The following is a 19,061-nucleotide window of genomic DNA, read 5'->3' as shown; positions in this document are numbered from 1 at the left end:
TTGGAAGGAAGAAAGAGGGAGCAGGAACAGAGAGACCTGAGGTTCGTATACGAAAATCTTTGAAGGTGGCAGGACAAGTTGAGAATGTTGTTAAAAAAGCATAAGGGATCCTTGACTTTGTAAATAGAGACATACAACACAAAGGCAAGGGAGTTATGCTAAATCATTATAAAACACTGGAGTATTGTGTGGAATTATTGGAATGATTGCATAATGTTCAGCACCATTTGCAAGCCTCAGGAGTTATAGGAAGGTACATTTTCGTTGCCTTAGAAACAGCCATTTGGAGACTGCGAGTCAAAGGGTGCATTCTCATTACCATAGGTACAGCCACTGTGAGTCAATGGGAATCGAGGGAAAACTTTCTGCTGGTTGGAGTCATACCTAGCACAGAGAAAGATGGTTGTAGCTGTTGGAGGTCAATCATCTCAGCTCCAGGACATCTATGCAGGAGTTCTTCAGGGTAGTGTCCTAGGCCCAACCATCTTCAGCTGCTTCATCAATGACCTTCCTTCAATCATAAGGAGAGAAGTGGGGATGTTCGCTGATGATTGCACAATGTTCAGCACCATTCGCAACTCCTCAGATACTGAAGCAGTCTGTGTAGAAATGCAGCAAGACTTGGATAATATCCAGGCTTGGGCTGATAAGTGGGCAAGTAACATTCGCGTCACACATATGGCCACCTCCAACAAGAGAGAATCTAACCATCTCCCCTTGACATTCAATGGCACTACGATCGCTGAATTCCCCGCTATCAACATTCTGGGGGTTACCATTGACCAGAAACTGAACTGGACTAGCCATATAAATACCATGGCTACAAGAGCAGGTCAGAGGCCAGGAATCCTGCGGCAAGTAACTCACCTCCTGACTCCCCAAAGCCTGTCCACCATCTACAAGACACAAGTCAGCAGCATGATGGAATACTCTCCACTTGCCGGGATGGGTGCAGCTCCAACAACACTCACGAAGCTCGTCACCATCCAGAACAAAGCAACCAGCTTGATTGGCACCCCATACACAAACACTCACTCTGTCCACCACCGACGCACAGTGGCAGCAGTGTGTACCATCTACAAGATGCACTGCAGCAACGCACCAAGGCTCCTTAGACAGCATCTTCCAAACCTGCGACCTCTACCAACTAGAAGGACAAGGGCAGCAAATGCATGGGAACACCGCCACCTGCAAGTTCCCCTCCAAGCCACACACCATCCTGACTTGGAATTATATCACCGTTCCTTCACTGTTGCTGGGTCAAAATCCTGGAACTCCCTTCCTAACCAATGTACCTATGCCACATGGACTGCAGCGGTTCAAAAAGGCAGCTCACCACCACCTTCTCAAGGGCAATTAGGGATGGGCAATAAGTGCTGGCCTAGCCAGTGATGCTCACATCCCAGGAACGAATTAAAAAAAAAATTCTGGGCACTGTACTTTAGGAATGATGTCATGGGGAGGGTGCAGAAGAGATTTACTAGAATGAACCCAAGAATGAAAGACTTCAGTTAAGTGGAGAAACTAGATAAACTGGGCTTGATCTTCTTAGAGCAGAGATTGTTTGCCATCCTTCCATCTATGAAAGATGATGGACATGTAGCCAACCATCCATTTAGGTGGTGTGTCTTCTCTTGGTGCACCTTTGCTGATGGCTGTGAAGGCCAATCCTTGAGAGGCAGATTCTGCAATAAATGCCACACGTGAAGCTGCCAAGTGATCTGTGAGTTGTTGTTTTTGATGTTGGCGCATGTTACCAAGCTGCTGTAACAATTGGTTGTCGTGGTAGTGCACACCAGTCCACAGGATGTGTCATTATTTCCCTCTTTCGCCAGCGAGTGACTCCCAGGTTCGATAGTCAACATTTAGGGCCTTCACGTCACACTTGCAAGCATCTTTGAAATGGAGCTTTGGGTGCCCCATTGGTCATCTGGCCCCAGCTACCTCACCATACAGAAGGTCCTGCGGGCGTGTCCGATCCACCAAAGCCATCTCTGTTTGATTAGTGCCAACACACTTGGGAGCTCTGCCTTTGAGAGGACTGCTGCATTTGTGATTTTGTCCATTAAGCTGCTCAGACAGCAAAGATGGAAATTATTGAGTTTCTTTTCCTGGGAGCTGTAAGTTACCCATGTTTCAAACCATACAGCAAGGTTCCAAGAACACAGACCTTATAAACATTCAGCTTGGTCCTAAGGGTCAGGGGAGATTTAATAGAGGTGTTCAAAATTAAGAGCGGGTTTTGATTTTTTTAAAATTCATTCGTGGGTTGTGGGTATCACTGGCTACCACAGCATTTATTGCTCATCCTCAAATGTCCTTGAGAAGGTGGTGAGCTGCCTTCTTGAACCACTGCAGTCTTTGGAATGTAGGTACACCACAGTGCTGTTAGGAAGGGAGTTCCAGGATTTTGACCCAGTGACAGTGAAGGAACTGCAAAACAGTTCCAAGTCAGGATGGTGTGTGGCTTGGAGGGGAATTTATCGGTTGTGGTGTTCCCATGAGTCTGCTGCCCTTGTCCTTATAGGTGGTAGAGGTATGGAAGGTGCTGTCGAAGGAGCCTTGGTGCTTTGCTGCAGTGCATCTTGATCGAAAATATAGTTGCAAAGGAAAAAAAAAATGCAGGGTCATGCGGGGAAAGAGCAGCGGAGTGCGGCGAACTGAACAGTTCTTTGAAAGAGCCGAATGGCCTGCTGCTGTGTTCTCCGATTATATGTGATACTTGGCACTCTCCCTACATTTGCTTCCTCTCGCTCACTGAGAATAGAACTGGCCATCCGGAGTTGGCTGTTACATTGGGTCTCCTAGCAACCGCATTGTTTACAGGAGTTGCCATGTTGTGGTGCGCGCGGGGCCTGAGTAAGGCTGCAGGACAGGAGGGAACTTTGACTAGGCCAGGCCGCCACCTTCATGTCTTAACATTGTTTTTGCATTCTGTCAGTAGCTAACTGTGTCATTTGGGAAAGCAGCACAAACGGCGGGGATGGCCCACAAGTACGACACACTTCTCGTTCCGAAATCTGAGTCAAGTAAAATACGGCCCGACAGGGAGCCACTTCTTCAGCCGTGGTAAGTGAGTTCTTCCTAGCTAGTTTTCCGTACCATGTTATTGTTGAGACAGCCTGATCCAGAAGCGGCCAGCTTCTTTATTTCAGGTTGGTAATAATTATCATAATATGATTAAGTTCCAGCTTATTTGGAGGCGGAAGGTTAAGTGCTGCTGCAACAGTCATAGTCTTGAAGCACATTCAGCGTGCCCTGTTATCTGCTTCGGTTGTATTCCTCTTTGCAAGGAGTATACTTATTTTCAGAAAAGGGGTGTTGCATTGTTGGGGGAAGATATTTGGGGGGGGGGGGGGGCGGTGGGGTTGTAGTTAGTATGAATGAATCCAGTATAGTGCAAAGGATATGGCTGCAGATCTGGAAGAATTTCAGTGACTACCACGAAAGCACATGAGATACACTTCATCTAACTTCTGCAGTGCATCATCTGATAGCATCATCTTGTACCTTTTATTCCTGCATTCCTTCCCATTTTACACGTTTTTCCATGACTGCCCATGAAACACCACCTCCCTTGTCCAGTCTTACTGCACAAGGATTCAAGAACAATCTACAACCAATTCCAACTGCAATTTTCTGTCTTCTCTATCCCCACTGAGTGCACCTGCACATAAGAGGAAAAGCAGAGTCCAGGCACATATTCATCCCTTCCACTTCTGTTGTAGAAGAAATCTGTGAATGACAGAATGCAGTTGCTACTAGAGGGGACATAGTTATGATTGTGGAGCTGACCATATAAAAATAATGTGCTTTGTAAATCCAGTGCTGTGGTTTTGAGGAAGAGACAAGATACGGTGAGGCACAGCGCCAGGTAATGAATAAAACTGAAAACTTACTTCAAATTGTAGGTACAAGGAGAGGTTAAAGACGAAGTACCTAAAAAGGAATCAAACCTTGCTGTCTGATGCTTTGAATGGACATCGATGGCGCTTCTTGAAAAGTGGGCTGGATGATTTTCGTGATGGGTATCCACCTCAGTCACAAGAGGATTTAGCCATAATACAGAGTGAGAAAGGTGCTGGTCTTAGTCCTTTTCTCAAGAATGTGGCAGAAACTTTCAAACCTGCTCAGAGTGTGTCAAAAAGGCTCACTAAATCACAGATATGTTTTTCCAAGTCTTTACCTTTACAACAGACTAAGAGAGAGCAGATGGAAGAGATTGAATATGGCTTGAGTCAGCATCCATTAGCTCTTTATCCACACCTGGAAGAAGGAATGCCTCCAGAGGTAGGAAATAACTTGGACAAAAAGCTGGCATTGTCTGATTTTAATTTTTAACTGACTTACCTTTTGGGGCCTCTAATGGCCCCACCTCCTCTTCCTGCTAGGTTGGCCTGGTGGGGAAATCACAATGTCTTTCCACCTTACATCTCTGGTTAAAATAGCAGGCAGGCTCCAATGATACCATCAGAGTTCAATCTGCATATTTACTGTAGGACTGTGTCAATTCTGAGCAGGTTAATATTGGACCCTGTGGGAAGAAAGCAGCATCTTGGTGGGTAATTCCCAAAGGTAATTTTAACTGTCTACCAGTGTGGTTTTGGCTGGATGAACAGCATTCAAATCGCCCCATGAAGATAAAAAAACTTGTGCAGAGCATATCACAAATTTGTCTGATGCAGAAAAAAAGTCACATTTTTCTGATTGGATTAATTAAGGAATTTAACGTATTCACTGCAATATGGGTAAAAAAAGGAAAGCAGCCAATTTAAATGCTGTCATATAAAACAATAATATTGCTTAATTTCAAAAAAGAAATGCTTCCAGCTGTCATCTTAGATTTCTGACCTTCCTTAGTATGTAACATCTATAACATAATTACATGAAAGATTAGATCATTTGTGATAAAATTACTAAACTTACTCATAAAATTAATTTAATGTTAGAAGTCTCTGCAAGAAGTATCTCTACAATGTCTGCCCCTCTTTTTGTGGCTCTGCTTCAATCCCAAATTTAGACTTTTATCAGACTAATTGGCTATTGGCAGTCTCTAGCTCCTGCAGATAAATTCTACATGTGTACGAGAAAGCCACATTATTGTATGTTTAAACTGTTACCTCAGAGCTACTGACACAGATAGTCAGGGCTTCAATTTAGTGCTTCACCCAAAAGATGGCATCACTGCCAATGCAGTACTTGCTTGGTTCTGCACTGGAGTGCCACCCTACACTAAACACAAATCCTGGAATAAGTTTGAACCTACAACTTTCTGATCCAAAGACAGTGCTACCACCCGAGCCAATCTTCTTGTTAGCTATGAATAGCCACAAGAATTTTTCTTGACATGTACTTTTCACCAGAAGAATAACAAAAATATTTTCAACCCAGATCTTTGAGGAAATTGTAGGTATCCTGGACCCTGAGATGCTCTTGATGGGAGAGGAGATTTGTACAGAGGCACCTGCTGAAGTGAAGCAGCAGGTTACAAAACCAAAAATGCAGGAGAAAGTGCGCAACATAAAATGTTCAGAAGAGTAAGTACCTCTACTGTGTTTTTTATGAAGTACAAATTTTAAAAACAGCAAATCATGGAACTCTGAAGTAAAAACAAAAAGTGCTCAGCTTACTCAGCATACCCCAAAATAACCTGTCCTTTCTGTTTACAGATGTTAACTGACCCACCTTGCATTCCGAACATCTTTTTTGTCTTAATGAAGCATCTGCCTCCTCCTCCCTCCAATTTCCAGTTGCCATGTACCTCTTTGTGTTTGAGCCTGTCTCCAGACCACTCTCAGCACGCTAAAGTGGTTACCAGGAAGGCTACAGAAATTATTTTTTCTTCCCTGTCGCGGTATGGTTATGATTTGGGAATTTTGGGATTCTCCCAATTGTCTGCCATAATTTTAGTGAAAGATTTGCAGAAATCCCAGAGAAATGGTATGGATCCTCCACCAAAATCCTGGCAGATGCATGGGAGAATTCTTACAGAAATGTAATCGTTCTGTCTTTATATCTGTTTGCCATGAAGATTGCAACAGTATGTGGAAATAATGATCACTGTCTTTCCATTTTCCTGTAAATATCTTCCCATGATGTTCAAAATCATGAGGGGTCTGGATAGGGTAAATAGGGAAAAATTGTTCCCATTGGTGGAGAAATGGAGAACAAGAGGGCACAGATTTAAGGGAATTGGCAAAAGAAGCAATAGTGAAATGAGGAAAAATGTTTTCATGCAGCGAGTGGTTAGGATCTAGAATGCACTACCTGAGAGTGTGGTGGAGGCAGGTTCAATCGAGGCATACAAGAGGGAATTGGATTGTTATCTGAAAAGGAAGAATGTGCAGGGCTACAGGGAGAAGGCCGAGGAGCGGCACTAGGTAAATTGCTCTTTCAGAGAGCCAGCACAGCTACAACGGGCCAAATAGCCTCCTTCTGTGCTGGAACAATCCTGTGACATGATCTTCTTGGATCCTGTTACAGTAGTTTTTGCCTGCTCCTATTGGGCACTGCGTGATACTGATTAAAGAAAACTAAAGTTTAAAATGCTATGGCACTGAACTCCTGGGCCTGGGAGAGGGCAGCAGCAGTGAAATTGGGGTGGGTGGACCAGAATGTGGGGCGGAACCGGTTTCTGTCAGGTGTCTGCCCTTTTTTTCTCACATTGGCAATTTCAGCTGGAACTGGGGGGCAGTGCTTCATGTGTCTGCCCCAACATTCTCTGTGTGGATTCCATAAGAACATAAGAAATAGCAGCAGGAGTAGGCCATTCAGCCCTTCCGGCCCACTCCGCCATTCAGTGATATCATGGTTGATCTTCTACTTCAACACCATTTTCCTGCACTATCCCCGCAGCCCTTGATGTTTTTAATATGTAGAAATCTGTCGATTTCTGTCTTGAACATACTCAATGACTGAGCCGTCACAGTCCTCTGGGGCAGTGAATTCCAAAGATTCATCATCCTCTGGGCTGGATTTTACCAAGCCCACGACGTCGGGCTCCATGGCGTTTGGGGGGGGGGGGGGGGGGGGGGGGGGGGGGGTACTGGAATATGGGAATGGCAGCGGCTCACCATGGAGGCTGACGCCAGGAGGGCCCGGCCTGATCCTCCCGGCGGCGGCAAGGCTCCGTGGTGGACCCCCTACCCCTGGACGACAGGACCTGAATAAATTTAAATAGACTTACCTGAACTCTTCCGGGCCTGCTGCGATATTTGGCGTGGCCAGCACTCCCGCACCTTCAATTCCCCTCCAGGGAAAGCCAGCGTGACGCTGGTGGGGAGGGGGGAGGAGTTAAGATTTTCAGTGCAGAGGGAGGACCGGGTCAAATAAATGTTATGGGTGTCGGGGATGGTGGGTAGGGGTGAACTTTAAACTTTGTGCAATTTGGGGGGGTAAGGTCAGATATAAAAGGTAAGTGTCTTGGGGGGAAAGGCAAATAGTTAAGGTCATTGTTATTGGGGGATGGGAAAGGGACTTAGAAATTTATTAGATAAATTTTGGGGGATACTGCTTTAAAAATTCAAATTGACTGGCAGGGCTGGCTGCCCTTTAAAAATGGCGCCTGCGTATAGGCAGCTGACACCATTGCCGGGGACAGACAGCCCACCCCCTCCAGGTAATTGGGGGTAGCGGGCTGCCCCAGCTGTTTAAATGAGCCGACGTGTGGGAGATCACGGACGCTCACCCGCGGGCCGCCATTTTTTGAGCTCGCCCAGCTCTTAAAATCCAGCCCTCTGAGTGAAGAAATTCCTCTGCCCAATCCAACCATTATTTTCTAAGGGTCATGTTATCACACCCTTTAATATAGATTCTAGCATTTTCCCTACAACTGATGTTAGACTAAGAGTTCTGTAGTTCCTCATTTTCACTCTCCCTCCTTTCTTAAATAGTGGGGTTACATTTGCTACCTTCCAATCTGTAGGAACCATTCCAGAGTCTGTAGAATTTTGTCAATGCATCTACTATCTCTACAGTCACCTCTTTCAACACTCTGGGATGTAGATCATCAGGTCCAGGGGATTTAACTACTTTAAGCCCCACTAATGTCTTTAGCACTTTTTTTTACTAATATTTATATCTTGCAGTTCTTCATTTATACCAGTCGCTTGATTTTCCATTATTTCTGGGTGGTTTTTAGTATTTTCCTCCGTGAAGAGAGACATGAAGTATTTGTTTAGTTTCTCTGCCATTTCCTTATTCCCCAAAATTCCCCATTCACCCCAGAAGAGGTTGAGCTGGCACTATCAGCCAAAGGTCCTGCCAATTCTGTCTCAAATATCCTCAACGCTACACTACATTTGCATTGCAAGATGCAGATGTATTGGTGTGCCAGGACCAGATCCTGGTGAAAGTAGGGTCTACAAACTCATTAAATGTTAGTTTCTTAAAGGCGATTGATTGTAGAGTTGCACTTGCAATTTTCTTCAATGTGTTTATATTTTGAGGAATCTTGGCTAGAATGCCTGGTCCTGTAATGTAACACCAAGGTGACCTCTTGGCACCTGCTGACACAGACACCTCAGTTGTGCTGGAATTGGTGCAGATGCACGTGCCTCCATATTAAAATGGCTTCAACTCTAGAATTTGGAGCAGAGTCAGGATCACAGCAGGCCAGCACCTTAGGGCCCTGTTCTGTCACACTTCTGGCAGCAAAGTAGGGCCCCAGGAATTTTGGGCCTAATTGTTTTGATGAACAGATGAAACAAAAGGCCAGGTAAAGACCAGCTGTTTCACAAAGCCTATCCTATCCTGGCGTGGTGTACCTACTGCACAAAATCATTATTCACCCCCACCCCTACTCATGCAATCTCCCGGAAAAGGCACAAAACCAATTTAGGAAGAAACTATGGGGGATTTTAAAAAACCTGTTTATGTGCATTCATCATGCTTTCACTTAAAGTTACTTTTATAACCTGCTTTTTTTAACTTCAGTTTTCTGCGTAGGTCTCTGTGCGTTAGGCTAAGTAATTAGGGCAGATATAACACTACACTGGGAAGAAGGAAGGGATCAGAGCAGGGGTCAGGGATCTCATGCATCCCTGTTGTTTGACATGGAAAATTTAGGCTGTAAGCCCACAAAACAATTTAGTTACCAGTGAGCTCAAAATTCAGGTTGTTAAAGTGTTCGAAAACAATGGTGGATTCAACAGGTATTCATGTAAAATCTGACAACTTTTTGCAAAGCTAAAACTCAGTATGAATCATGCGTTTAAAGCATTTTATTGCAGATACTAAGTCATTCAGCCTTAAAATGCTGCTCTACTTTTGTCAAAACAAGCAGTTTCAATAATTATTGGTGCTTGGGTTGTACAGTAGTGAAGAGTCGAAGCATAGAAACCCATATAAGTGGATTCTATTAAGAGGGACAGAGAACGAAGACCAGAGCACTGAACTAAAATGGGACGCGAAACCTGACCACAAGATGAAGAAATAAAACAAATAACAAAGGAATTTTGTGACTGGGTTGCTTCTCTGGTATGTATAATAAATATAAACGAATAAGATAATTAATGTGTTGCAATGGAGTTTAAAAGGGTATTTTTGATGAAGCTGTTATTTTTTGCCGGCCAATCACAGGGCCTGCAGCTCAGCCGTATCTGCAGCGCCACCGGGAGCAGTGGCCACTGCTGGTACCGCAGAGGCCTTGGATCCAGTCCTAGTGCCAGAACTCCAGACAACATGTAAGTGAGGCGGGGTCGCTGGGGCCAGTCCAGAAGGCCCCAATGAGGGGCATGGCAGGGCGGTCGTAGAGTCCAGACGGAGGGGGTCCTGGGGAGTAAAGTGGTTCCTGGCAGGAGTCCTCTGTGGACTACAGAGTGCAACCCCCCCCCCCCCCCCCCCCCCCCTACTCAAGCTTGCAGGGAGTGCGCCTCGTGTTACAAGGCGACCTCCCCGCGTGGTGGAAACCACCACCCACCACCACCCCCCACCACTGGTCAGATCCCAGCGGCAATAGGAAGAGGCCCTTCATTGGCCCTTAATAAGCCACTTAAGGGCCTCAATTGGCCTCTGGGCGGGAAGGCCATTGTCAGCCTATCCCACCCCAGGAAGATCCCTTGGCAACGGGCCTGCCACCAGTTGCGGTACTCTGTGCCTCTCCTCGCCTCCAACCCCTCGGTGGGGGTCCATAAAATACTGGCCTAAGTCTCTGAAATCTCTGAAGACTTGTCTGCAGCATTTTCAAGCTTTATTCTCCTCACATGACAAGATATCTTGCATTCCATGAGTGCACTTAGGAAAATTATGGGCCTGCTGCCTATGAACTGAAAGTCAATAGCATCCCTAGGGCAAATAATAAATCCTCTTCAATTGTTGTGTTCGTGGTAGACAATATAACCTCATTACCCCATATCGCTAACCACATAACACTGACCTCTCTGAAATCAGTGGAAAATAACATACTGTGAGTTCATATGATTCAGGCTGTAAACTGCTAGTTAAAATTTAGTAAGAGATAGAAATGAAACAAATGGAATCTTTAGCAGAATGAGTACAGTAATAGAATACTTGGAGAGTGAATTTCCTCTGGGCTTCTTCCACTCTGGCATTGTAACATTGGGGGTAACCCGGTTTCCACATGTGTGAATGGGGTTTCCACTGAACTAAACCAAAGTTATGGCACTCTCTTGATTTCTCACTTGATTTGGTCCAAAATGAAATGACATTTTTCATGGTGATCATCCAACATGCCTCGCAGTAAAACTCAAACTTTAAACTTCAGAATGTCTTTTTTGCAGTTTTTGTGGTTTACTGTTATCATTAATCAACTTTCTCAATGTCTTATTAAAAAGCAATGTTATAGAAAATTAACAAAATTCAGTATGTGTGGATGGTGCAATGGGATAAAGGGTTGGAGCAACAAGGGATGCAGGTTTGATTTTCCTCACTGCTGAGCTGTTGATCACAACCATATTGCTTTGAGGATATGGCAGGTGGAGGGAGGTGTATCCCTACTAGCGGAGAACAACCACTCAACTACCACCTCTGAAAGATTTCTTAAAAACAGCTGTTTAAACTGGATGGCCTTGGGGAATTTATATAGCACCTTCAAAGCAGTCCATTCTGTGCTCATTTAACCCAACAAAGAGAAGGGTTTGAACATAGGACTGTACTGGTCTGTGGGGCACTTTACCACACCAGGCTGTGCATTTATTTACTCAGTCATCAGGAGGATTCTTTCCCCTCAACCAATCCCAAAAGAGTATTGTTTTTGGCTCTACGTACTTTGTAGTTAGTTTAGTTATCAGACTATATGCAATAATTATTACATTGTTTATTTTATGAATTACTTTTGCTATAAAGGGTGGAGAGAACAACAATATAGAAGAATCTACGATCCTGAGCCTTTTGCCAGTGATTATGAGACCCATTCTGCCCTTGCTATTCCTATTCAAGTAATGGAGCTGACAAACATTCCTCCAGAGTTAAGGATGACAGTGGGAACCCCTCCACCGTTGCCTTCAGTTAAGCTCCGCAAAACCATTGACTCGGTAAGCAGACTTACTTACAATTTACCATAAATGCATTTCTTGAAAAATGCTGAGAACCTCTTTCACTAATTTACTGTGTTATGACCAGGTCAGGAAGGGGTCTCAGGCTCCTCTCTTGCCCCTTCTCTGGTTTGGCCTTAACAGGGTTTATCTTTTCAAAGACAGTGCTTACCATCTCAGTGAGCACTTGCTTACTGCACTCTAATTATAATTGCATATGAACCAATCAGACAGGCTTTCTTGGGTTTAAACAAGAAAGATGTAAGTTTATTAACCTTATCACTGTAAACTGGTTAAAATTACTAAACTATGCAGCACATCCACGCTTGCGTGCATTTAAGAGGCACACACACACAAATAGATACAGAGGGGGAAGAAAGAATTGGGAGGTTGAAGTAGAGTTGGTAATAAATGGAATTCAGATACTGGGTTGTAATGTCCTTAATTGAAGTTAGAGTCTTGGGGTCCTCACTGGGGCCAGGCGCACAATTTCAGGCTTGCTTCTCTGTTTCCCAAAGCCGAAGATAGGTTCTATTTTTGTCTTCTTGGTGGTCATCTGTAAAGTTCTGCAGTCTTGAGGTTTAAACGCTGCCACCGTGGTTTCCCTCGGACTTTACTGGAGAGGGAAATAGAGAGAGAGATGTCTTCCTCGTGGAGTTCAAAATTGCAGTCTCTTGTTCACTCTGAGGCACAATTCAAAAATTCAGCCTTACCCAGCAGGTAGGTCATGTGACCATCTCTTTGTTTGAAACAACTGTTCCTGGAGGGGTGTTGGAATTTCAAAGTCTTTCAGACATACTCGGTGGGGGGTGAATTTTGGCTCTTACAAAATCAAAGGGGTGTCAATGTCTTTTGATTACCCCTATTGACAAAACCAATCTTGTTAATTGAATCAGGGAGCACCTCCATTGTTCCAGCTAGACTGGTACTTTACTTCTGTCTCTCAGCCAGCCTTTGTCTTCTCAAAATGCAAATGTGCTTGGCCATTTTTTTAACTGTTCAGTTCTGCTTTTTAAAAAGTTATTTGTAATGTCCAGTAAAAGATGTTCTCAAGCAGTGTTCCATATGACAAAATTAATATGTTTCCATTTGGCAGGTGTGATTTCCTTCACAACTGTTTAAAGGGGAATAAAATAAAGTCTGGCTACCCGACCCGAACCTGACTAGACCCGACTGCATGTGTAGGGTTCGGGTTGGGTCTATATTCCAAGTCCAGCATTTGGGTTTGGGTCGGGTCAGAGTGCTGCCTCCGGGAACTCACAGGATCAGGCTCACCCATGATTACCCACAACTCCATCTGCAGGAATAGCCTGCTGCCAGAACGGATGAACCGGATCACAAATATTACCATTTGGACAAGGTAGAGCACAATAACCTGTTTGATATCATTAAATTTATTGTGATATTCGGGTCATGTCAGGTGCAAAAAGAAATTAAAGGACTCAGGCCCGGGTCGGGTTTTTAGAATTAGAATTAGAATATTACAGCGCAGTACAGGCCCTTCGGCCCTCGATGTTGCGCCGATCATCTGACCTACACTATTCCATTTACATCCATATGTCTATCCAATGACCACTTAAATGCCCTTAAAGTTGGCGAGTCTACTACTGTTGCAGGCAGGGCGTTCCACGCCCCTACTACTCTCTGCGTAAAGAAACTACCTCTGACATCTGTCCTATATCTTTCACCCCTCAACTTAAAGCTATGTCCCCTCGTGTTTGCCATCCTCATCCGAGGAAAAAGACTCTCACTATCCACCCTGTCCAACCCTCTGATTATCTTATATGTCTCTATTAAGTCACCTCTCCTCCTCCTTCTCTCTAACGAAAACAACCCCAAGTCCCTCAGCCTTTCCTCGTAAGACCTTCCTTCCATACCAGGCAACATCCTAGTAAATCTCCTCTGCACCCTTTCCAAAGCTTCGACATCCTTCCTATAATGCGGTGACCAGAACTGCACGCAATACTCCAGGTGGGTTTGGATTGGCTGTGGTCGGGTTGGGCCCAGGTTGGGTTTCAATTTTATACCTTGAGCAGGCCTTTAGAATAAAATCCAAGGAGAATACTTTAGGAGAAAAATTTGCCGGGGTTTCTCCTGATATCCCACTACTTTGGCGGTTTCTCTATGGATTCCACTGATCTTTGACCTAAGTTATGGCAGGCGATTGGGAGAACCCGGCAAAAATTCCAGATGTTTGTTTAATCACCCTAGATCTATCTGGAAAAATAGCCTATTTTATTTCAATCAAAATTTCTGTCACCTGTCATGGAGACCAGCCTTTTGACTTCCACATAAAGTCATTGATGGGAAGCAGCCATGTGCATTCTGAACCATTTCCATTCATTTTGATGGAAGATGCAACTTTGGACAAACCGAAGAGCCAGTTCAGAGTTGCTCAATCTAAGAAAACACAATACCAGATAAGTATTCTGCACACTTTGCTGGTAGAATGTTTCGCCGTTTGTGAAATGATATCAACTCCTCTGCATTTGGTGTGAGTCCCATGATCTCCGGCTCAGGATGGCAATTTCTTGCAGGTGAGTGCTGTGCCACTTCTGAGGAGCCAGTTGCCTGCACTGCTATTTGATATACTAGAAGAGGAAGATTAAAGGAGATTGAATTTTAGATGCTCCAGACCAGACTGTTGTGTTGGAACATGAAAGGATGGGACAGGATACATGGAAGCAGACTGTTCCCAGTAGTTGAGGGGTTAGATACGATTGAATGCAACAGATTTAAATCAGAGAGCAGAAGAAACCTCTTTACACAGAGCATTGTGAGGCTGTGGAATGCACTTCAAAGGTCAGTGTTTTTGAAGATGGATGGGTAAATGTGATTACAATTATTTTCTTGTGTAGAGGGTAAATGTTGACACAGTCTTGTTGGGTTCAACTGGCTGTTGTAACTTTCACATTTTCCATGTTCAAGAACAACTGCACATAAAGACTTATTTTTGAAGAAGCCGTAAGAAAACTATACATACTCCTGCTTTCAGACTTAAGATTCATTTCTGTCTGCAGCTATGAAGGTTATAGTTGCTTTGAACCTTTGCATGGCAGCCATTCCCGTGCTGGGTAGTTCTCTTCCTTCCCTCCCCCTTCCTCCATCCATGCTGCTAGTTAGCACTTAGACCCATTCATTTAAGGAATGTCTCTAAAAATGAATGATGGAAAAATTGCAGGCTAGTTAAACTCAAACCTTTGCAGTTAAACCAACAAATGCTGGAATTTACGCAATGACTCAATCAGTATTTGAAGAGAATGGTTAATAGTTGGGTGGAGAGCCCTGCAGAAAATACTTTGTTCTTTTCAGACGTCACCAGATGAAAAAGGTAGTATATGCTATCACTGTCTACTAAAATGTAGGGGTCCCAAAACTGAACCTTTGCAAGGCAGACATTGCTCCTAACAGACTTATTCTGCAAAGAAATATAAATGGGACATTTGTTGAAAGAGAAATGGAACAGAATATAAGAACATATGAAAATGGCAGGCAGAAAAGAAACAGTTGGTCAGTCTAGCCTATCCTGCATTGTTGTAAGTCCTTGTGTATCACAATACAGACACTCCCTACCCACCCAGTGCCATGTAAGCTCCTGGGAGATGTGAAAAACCAAATAAAAACCCAGGCCAATTAGTGGGAAAATATCTGGACAATTCTTTCCTGACCCTTTTAGGTGTTCAAATTTGATCCAGAATATCACATTGACCTTGATTTATATTATAGGATACTTGCCTCTTGTATGGGGTGATCTCCACCACAGCTAGAAACCCATCCAACTCTCTTTTAAAAATATGCAATGATTCAGCATTCACTATACAAGCTGACAAAATGTTCCACAGCTCTGCTACTTACTGGGAAAAGAAGAATCCCCTAACATCCAACCTAGTTCTGCCCATACATAATGTGTAAGCCTGACCCCGGTCCTCCCAGACCTATCCAGTTAAAATAATTTGTCCACAGAAACACAGTGTAGTCCATTCATTTATAGAACTTAATCAAATCGCCCCTGAGTCTACACTTCTCTAAAGTATTGTCATGCAGGCCCCAACCTGGCAAGAATGAGGCACATTGGTTTGGTCATATGAACATTGATTTTTAACCATTGTTGGAGCGAGGAAATGACTTGTTAAACAGATCAGCCGTGGCTGGAAAAAAACATTTACATACAGACATTGAAGGTGAGGCAGCGCATTCCAGGGCCTGCTAAGGAGCATACAATCCACAAGGGCCAGGACTGGTTAGACCAGCTGGTCACATGACTAACTGGCTGTTCTAGAGTTTTCTTTTGAACTGGCCACAGAGAGTTTGAACTCAGAAAAACTGTTTGGTGCTGGACTAAGAAGATCTCTACTGTCTGCTCCCATCTCTTTCTCACAAGCCTCTGGATCCACTGAAGACACATGAACCCCAAGAGAGAAAAGTCTCCTAGAGCGAACAAGGTTTAAGAAGAATACTGGGCCCCAATGAAAAGCAAGATATACCTACAGTGAGCTCGAAGAACCGTAACAAAACCTCTTCAGATATTGCCTCATACTTTTCCACTTTATTTTTCAACTGCTCTTTTCTGTCTCTATTTACATGTGTGTATCGCTCATGCATGCTAGCATGGGTGCGTCATGTATACGTAGGCGTCAACCGAATTAGAGTTTAAGTTCAAGTTTAATAAATTTCAACTTTTCTTCTTTAAACCTAAGAAAACCTGTTTGTGCTGGTTTCTATGCCTTATAATTGGAAAGCGGTGAACAAGGATTCACCAAGGGGGAGCTAAAAACACGGTATTTTAAAAATTAAACCCTGTTACAGTAAGACCAGGTGAAGACTGAGAGGGACCCCTAGACACCTTTCTCACCTGGTCGTAACAGTATACAAAACTTGCACTTTAAACCTATCCCAGTAGCTAAGGTGTTTTAAACTGGGAATAAATCTCTTGGCCCTTCTCTGTATTTTTACCAAAGCTACAATATCCCCCACAGTATGAGGAGACCAAAACTGGACACAGTCTTCTAAATGAGGCCGAGCTAAGATCTTGTACATAGACAAAATGGTATGTTTTGTTTTATAGTATGTTTCTGCACAACTGTTAACTCTGTAACTTACATAAGGTAATACTGTAGAAAGTAATTTGCATTATATAGGTAGCTTGCATGTCTTCATATAAAATCATGGGACAAAAATTTATTTCGGTTTGACTTGTGTTCATATTTTAGGAGGAATCCACCCACCCAAATGGGTTTAAATATATATATGGAACCTGGTATCTGGACCCAAAGACTTGGATAAAAAGAAGAGCTGATGAACCTCTGGTAGATCCCAATTTTGTGCCCAAGGAAGACGAATCATATTTACCTGAAGGAGCTGGTGCGAAGGTAGTAAATTACCTTAGTTATTTTTGCAAATGAATAACTATTTTGCAAAACCATTTTATTCTAATAGATTTTTTCTGTTCAATAAAAAAGACCATGTGATTGAAGTCAAAAATTTCTAATGTAAATAGGTAGCCTGTATCCAAATTGGTGGCATCGGCTTAGTAATCCTGCTTTTCACAAATTTAAATAGCATAGTCTTCCAGTAGAAACTTCCTTATACAGAGTTTTGGAATAGGGAACAAAAATAAAAGGGAAACTCTGATAATGTCACATCATAAATTCTGCTGGTTGTTGTGGTTGCTATTATATGAAACCTAATTGCTTTTAAATGTGTCTGGTTTTCTTATCATTTTCTAGGAATAGCCTATTATTGTCTTAACTCCATAGCATGTGATTGCATTGTGAATGAACAAATGAACACATGCACAAAGTATATTTTGTCTGTCTTAGGCTTTCAAATTTGTGTAGTTAATTACTTACTTTTATTTCCAGTTTTCTCCCTCCTCTCTAGAAGTTGGTGACTCATGTAGGGTAACAGCTTAATGAATACAGACCACCCTCTGGTGCCTCACTCAAGGGGCCACCGTTCATGTATGGCTTAGATAGGGAATGTCAGGAAGCTAATTGACTGTGGAGGATATCCTTTTTCACACTTTTGCACAGGGATCACTCAATAGTGGTCAGACACAGGAACCATACATGACAGTGACTAGTCATGGCGTTGGAAACGATTGAAATTACATTAAGTGAGATTTGCATTTATTTAGTAGCTTATCATGTTTTTAGAAGCCTTCATATACTGTAAGATTTTGTTTTAAGAGTACAGTTGCAGTTGCTATGTCGGCAAACTGAGTTTCTGTTAATGTTTCTGGATCAGAAGAAAAGTCAACTGTTTGAGTCAAGCAGTAATGGTTGATAGTGGCTCAATAGCTTTATTGGTGGAACACTGAAATCCTGTAAGTATTTACACAAATTCCAGTCTTAAAACACGTTTGAACTCAAAGGGAGTAATTTTGATTTTGTGCAATTCTTCTTTTGGGCCTCCTTATCTCGAGAGACAATGGATACGCGCCTGGAGGCGGTCAGTGGTTTGTGAAGCAGCGCCTGGAGTGGCTATAAAGGCCAATTCTGGAGTGACAGGCTCTTCCACAGGTGCTGCAGAGAAATTTGTTTGTCGGGGCTGTTGCACAGTTGGCTCTCCCCTTGCGCCTCTGTCTTTTTTCCTGCCAACTACTAAGTCTCTTCGACTCGCCACAATTTAGCCCTGTCTTTATGGCTGCCCGCCAGCTCTGGTGAATGCTAGCAACTGACTCCCACGACTTGTGATCAATGTCACACGATTTCATGTCGCGTTTGCAGACGTCTTTATAGCGGAGACATGGATGGCCGGTGGGTCTGATACCAGTGGCGAGCTCGCTGTACAATGTGTCTTTGGGGATCCTGCCATCTTCCATGCGGCTCACATGGCCAAGCCATCTCAAGCGCCGCTGACTCAGTAGTGTGTATAAGCTGGGGGTGTTGGCCGCTTCAAGGACTTCTGTGTTGGAGATATAGTCCTGCCACCTGATGCCAAGTATTCTCCGAAGGCAGCGAAGATGGAATGAATTGAGACGTCGCTCTTGGCTGGCATACGTTGTCCAGGCCTCGCTGCCATAGAGCAAGGTACTGAGGACACAGGCCTGATACACTCGGACTTTTGTGTTCCGTGTCAGTGCGCCATTTTCCCACACTCTCTTGGCCAGTCTGGACATAGCAGTGGAAGCCTTACCCATGCGCTTGTTGATTTCTGCATCTAGAGACAGGTTACTGGTGATAGTTGAGCCTAGGTAGGTGAACTCTTGAACCACTTCCAGAGCGTGGTCGCCAATATTGATGGATGGAGCATTTCTGACATCCTGCCCCATGATGTTCGTTTTCTTGAGGCTGATGGTTAGGCCAAATTCATTGCAGGCAGCCGCAAACCTGTCGATGAGACTCTGCAGGCACTCTTCAGTGTGAGATGTTAAAGCAGCATCGTCAGCAAAGAGGAGTTCTCTGATGAGGACTTTGTAAAATAAGTATTAGCAAATCAGTAGCCATTTTAGTTCAGTTGAAGGTTGTACTAGCATTTAATAAGCATAATAAATTCTACTATATGTAGGACTTATTCTAAGTTAATTAAGAAAGTAATTAAAGTAAATTAACTAATAACATAAGTAAC

At 43.6% G+C, this 19,061-nt stretch overlaps 1 protein-coding gene across 1 annotated transcript in view; it reads left to right on the top strand.

Annotated features, from left to right (window-relative positions):
- The first annotated feature begins 2,799 nt into the window (after window positions 1–2,799).
- Window positions 2,800–19,061, top strand: part of zgc:158260 (uncharacterized protein LOC571389 homolog) — a 34,765-nt gene continuing 18,503 nt past the window's right edge. Inside the window, 8 exon segments of the mRNA XM_068038519.1 lie at window positions 2,800–3,069; window positions 3,912–4,290; window positions 5,392–5,537; window positions 9,316–9,424; window positions 9,427–9,477; window positions 11,305–11,397; window positions 11,400–11,492; window positions 16,703–16,861. Coding sequence (XP_067894620.1) covers window positions 2,984–3,069; window positions 3,912–4,290; window positions 5,392–5,537; window positions 9,316–9,424; window positions 9,427–9,477; window positions 11,305–11,397; window positions 11,400–11,492; window positions 16,703–16,861 — 1,116 coding nt within the window. The 5' untranslated portion in view covers window positions 2,800–2,983.

Source organism: Heterodontus francisci, chromosome 1 (genome assembly GCF_036365525.1).
Source record: "Heterodontus francisci isolate sHetFra1 chromosome 1, sHetFra1.hap1, whole genome shotgun sequence".
NCBI classification, from domain to species: Eukaryota; Metazoa; Chordata; class Chondrichthyes; order Heterodontiformes; family Heterodontidae; genus Heterodontus; species Heterodontus francisci.
This window is presented reverse-complemented; position numbering and strand designations above follow the sequence as displayed.